Source organism: Lepidothrix coronata, unplaced genomic scaffold (assembly GCF_001604755.1).
Source record: "Lepidothrix coronata isolate B3197 unplaced genomic scaffold, Lepidothrix_coronata-1.0 Scaffold1, whole genome shotgun sequence".
In the NCBI taxonomy this organism is placed as follows: domain Eukaryota; kingdom Metazoa; phylum Chordata; class Aves; order Passeriformes; family Pipridae; genus Lepidothrix; species Lepidothrix coronata.
The window spans coordinates 1,437,827-1,442,434 of NW_016690181.1; the positions used below are offsets into that span (position 1 = coordinate 1,437,827).

General features: G+C 39.3%; 1 protein-coding gene across 1 annotated transcript in view; it reads left to right on the plus strand.

The window, feature by feature from the left end:
* The window catches only part of LOC108496203 (cytosolic phospholipase A2 epsilon-like), a 32,388-nt gene extending 30,969 nt beyond the window's left edge, over positions 1-1,419 (plus strand). Inside the window, exons 20-21 of the mRNA XM_017812712.1 lie at positions 149-335; positions 1,211-1,419. Of these exons, the coding sequence (XP_017668201.1) occupies positions 149-335; positions 1,211-1,419 (396 nt within the window). The remainder of the gene's footprint in view (positions 1-148; positions 336-1,210) is intronic.
* Positions 1,420-4,608: the final 3,189 nt, after the last annotated feature.

The following is a 4,608-nucleotide window of genomic DNA, read 5'->3' on the forward strand; positions in this document are numbered from 1 at the left end:
GGTTATGGCTATTTCCATCTTCCCAGAGGAAGATTCAAGCCTTAAAATATTCCTGTTAGCTACTAGCTGCTGGGATTTAAAATATCCAGGTCTCTGGATCAGTTTTGATTTTTTGTATTAATTTTATTTATTTTATTCATTCATTCAGCCTCTGGATCAGATTGCGAAGTACTTCTTGGGGCAAGGAATTCCATTTCCCAAAATTGAGATAAGTGAGGAAGACAGGGAAAACTTGAAGGAGTGCTATGTGTTTGAAGATGCTGACAGTCCACAAGCTCCAACAGTGCTTTTTTTCCCTCTAGTAAATGACACCTTCAAGAAATATAAAGCTCCTGGTGAGTCATCTGTGGTAGCAATTTTAATAAAAATTCTTTTTCCCAGTGAGTCCTCTCCATTTCATGTCTAATGTCTCACTATCATATTTTACCATTCCAATGTCAGCATTATCAGCCTCATCAGTGAAAAAAAACAAACCCAAACCTGGTCTGTGTCAGTATGTCTGAACTATCTGAGCTCCAGAAGCTTTTCTGAATACTTTTGAGATGAGTATAGGCAATTATATCACAGGAACTACTAGAGAGAGTATGAAGGTAAAAACCCCAAAATACGTATACCAGGGGCGGTAGGTCCTCAACACAAGCTATTTTACTCTACAGACATGGGTTTGTTATGCGCTGCTGGTTGCAAAGAAAGATGCAAAACCTTCTGGTGGTTTTGGTGGTAAACCCATTCACCTGGGTTTTGTTCATGTATTTAAAAGTAATCCCCCAGACTGAGAACTGAGTGGACAGAGATCTTCAGTTTTAATTTGAATGATGTCCTCTGTCTGAGTGCAATAATTTCTTCTGAACTTTCAGTGAGAGGGTTGTTATTTTATCTAGTACAGGTGTATCTTGTTTGCCTTTTGCTTGTGCTTTGGTTTGGGTAACAAAGACTATGCAGTGGTCTGGCGTTGCTGCAGCTAATGTTGTTCTGATTTCCACCTGTTTGGGTGATGTAAATGTCAAACGATGTAAAATCATATTTGGATACAGGCTTGATCCAGATGCTGAAGAATACAGTGCTACTAGGTTACTTTTACATCCCTCTGGCAAATTATATCTTTCCTTCCATATCTCCCTTTTCTACCTATAATTATGTAAATGACTGATAGGAGCCACATGCTGCAATAAAACCTTATTAGTGCATCTCCTTGCGGTTTGTCCCTCAGGTGTGGAACGGAGTCCTGAAGAGATGGCTGAAGGCAAAGTTGATGTCTCCAGCATCCTCTCACCATTTACAACAAGGGAGGTGTGTTTCAGCGAAGAAAATTTTGACAAACTGGTGAAACTGACTGATTACAATGTCTTGAATAACGAGAAGTTGATTATTCGGGCCTTGCGCTTGGCAGTGGCACGGAGGAAGCAGCGGAATTATTAGCCACCACACACTGGCTTTAACTTTCTGTATGATATTTCTTGGATTGTCTATGGTTTGGTAAGATCAAGACGTTTGACGCTTGCCAGTTATACTTGCAGTAGAAATCACATCATCCTAAGGACATGCTGGACTCCACCCTATTTACACAGATGTTCAGGCAAACAGACTGGAATTTAGCAGTGGTTTTATACAAAAGAAACTTCAAAGCAGCAAATTTGGTTTTAGTTTTGTTACCTTGTTACTTTAACAATTGTTATATGTAGTTCACATAAATTATTATAATGTTGTGTAAGACAATGAAATATGTGGAACATTAAAATGTGTATCAAAACAGTATTTACATGGTGGGTTTTCCATTTGGCAAAACACCAATCCCTCAAACTGGAATTTCTTTGGTAAATAACTAATCCATTGTACTGGTCCTGCTTATCTTCATTATTGAAGGTTGTCATCTCTGATTTGATTGTCTGTCCACTATGAGGTTTTTATTTAGCTGTCTTTCATCAGTAATCCTTTAAAATAAATTTCTTAAGTTATTATCACTATTGTAAAATCTATAAAGTTTTCACCACCAACAAAAAATACCCCTGGATTAGGTAATTTTTTTTTCAGGAGATAAAAAACTGAGCTGCTGTTCACAGAACCACTTATATTCAGCCTAAGCAGTAGACATATTGCCCAATTTTACTTCAGTTTTCTCCTGGACTCTGACTGTCCTATCTCACTCATCTTTACTTGCCTTGACTGCTCCTAAAGGATGACCTTGCAATTTCTCCCAGTGTTTCATGAGGTGGGAAGTGGCTGTCAGCTATTTGCATAGAAGAAGGTAATGCAGGAGAGCCTTTAGAGTTCCCTTCCAGACATATTTTTTACATCTGTTCAACACTTACAGGTAAATGGTCTTTGCAGGGATTGTCCTGAAAGAGTGGTTTCTCATCATCAAAAATCCTAGAGTTTCTTGGGGAAGGTGGACTCTCACAGTTCTGCAGCAGACAGATCACAAGCTCAGTCTTTCACAACAGCAACCTTGCACCACGGAGCTGTGATTCATGAAGAGATTATTCACAGCAACTTGGAAAATGTTTTGGATTATCTTTCTTTTGTTAATAAAAGGCTCCCATTGTTGCAATGAACTTCAGACAGAGTCATCAGGGCAGAATTAGTGCTGAGATCAGAAGAGTCTTGACTGTGCTCAAAAGTGACAAATTTGTTTTTATGGAATGAAGTTCTAGGTAATGGATGGGGGAAAAAGATTCCTTCCTATGAAAAAAACCCAGCTGACAGTGCATCTTAGAAAAAATCGGGTGGTGGAAGAGGATGAGTGGGCAATGTTTTTCACTTATGAGCACGTTCATTGTGTTTGTGCTCCTGAAAAAACTTGAAGGGGCATGGTGTAACCCTGGTTTTAGGTACAGTATTGTATGTTTAAATCTAGTTATTATCCCTCCATGTGTGAGGCAGCTGTAATTGTGGTTCTGCTCCAATACACTAGATTATCAACTCATGTGATCCCTCTGTGTCCTTTATAGAGATATATTTGAGATTAGTGTCATGGTTTCCTAGAACTTTTTGCTGGAAATGAAACAGAGCAGAATGGAGGATGTTTCAGTCTGTTTCACAGGGGAAACTTACTGAACCACAGGATGGAAAAAAGCCAGGCAGGTGTAGAATGCAACCTGAACCTGTTTAACATGACTTTTCATTGTGTCCAGCTGTCTGATATGAAACCTGCCTTTCCCTCTCTGAGAGAGTTCCTCTTGCTCTCCAGATGATTCTGCAGCTCTTCAGTTTCCCAGTGTTTCAATATCTTCTTTTTGAAACAGAGTGCTAGTGACTTTTTTATATATATTTTTAATTTCAAGATCATCCATAAAAACATTTAGGCTTATAACTGAGCTTTTGCCAAATCTCTAGGAATATTTTCCTTCCTTTGACTACTGCTTTTTGTAATCTGTTATTTAGCCTTCCTTAATGTGTTCAAAGTTTATCTGGGTGACACTTGTTGGGTCTAGTTCTTAAGTTAGAATGTCACAAAGTACCAAATGTTCTAGGAAATTAAAATTCTTTCATATCCATGAAATTGCCTTTATCCATCAGTTCTCAATACATTGCAAAGTGAAATGAAATTATTTTGAAATCGATTCCTCTGTTAATTTTCATAATAGCAAGGATTATTTAAAAAAACAACCCTCAAACTCCCATTTTACTTCTTGTGTGCTCACTTCATGTATTCCCTCACTGAGGCAGGAACCACCTCACATGATGTGTAGTGTCCTGCACGTGAAGCCTTATAAATGTGAAGACATAAAGAATACATGAGAATATGAAGAATAATTAACATTAATTTCAACATTAATTTCACTCTCACAAATGTATCCTCTTGGAGATCACCGAAACACCTTAATTTGCACGCAAAAAATAACAAAATTTTTGAGAAAGTGAGTGAGCTTTTAAAGCTTTTTCTTTATAAAGAAAATTCTATTACAGTGTCAACAGGTGACTTGGGAATTGTTTCACGTGGTATTTGTCACTGCAATATCTGTTTGGTTGAAAGACAGTTTACTGCTTGAGTTTAGAAGAACCGAATGTGAGACGGGGACAATAAAAATTCTTTCAGGTATGTCTTTAAGCAAAAACCTACCTACCCCCTATAGGCTGTAAAAACTACAAAAAAGTCTTTTGTTTGACCATTGGTTTGTTCAGATGTTCTTGGCTAAAGAAGTCCTTGTTGCCCATTCCTGGGCAGCCAGATGGAACCTGGCTGGTTCCAGTCACCTTCCCACAAGAGGTTGCAGTTTGACAAGCTCTCCTGTGTGCCAGAAAGTGATGAGGATGCTGAAAAGTAACATTTGCTCAGTGCCTATAACTGTGAAGAGAAGATCCCTTTTCAGTCTCAATTTCTCTGTAACAACAGCAGCAAAGACCATCCTTCTGCAGTGCCAGAGGCTGGGTGTATGTGCTTTTGTGCAGGTGTGCAGTGTGCACTCACGTTCCGGGCAGGAAGGAGTAGGAGGAGGAGGGAGAGGAGGAGTTGGGAATTGCTCAAGTGGTGGTGGCGGGGTGAGGCTGCTCTGAGTCAAGCACTAACTCACCTGCCTGCCTGCTCCCGGCAGCCTAAAGCACAAGAAGTTCCTCTCTACCCATCCATCTACACCTTTCACACCTGGCTCAGAGGCGGAAAAGACCACA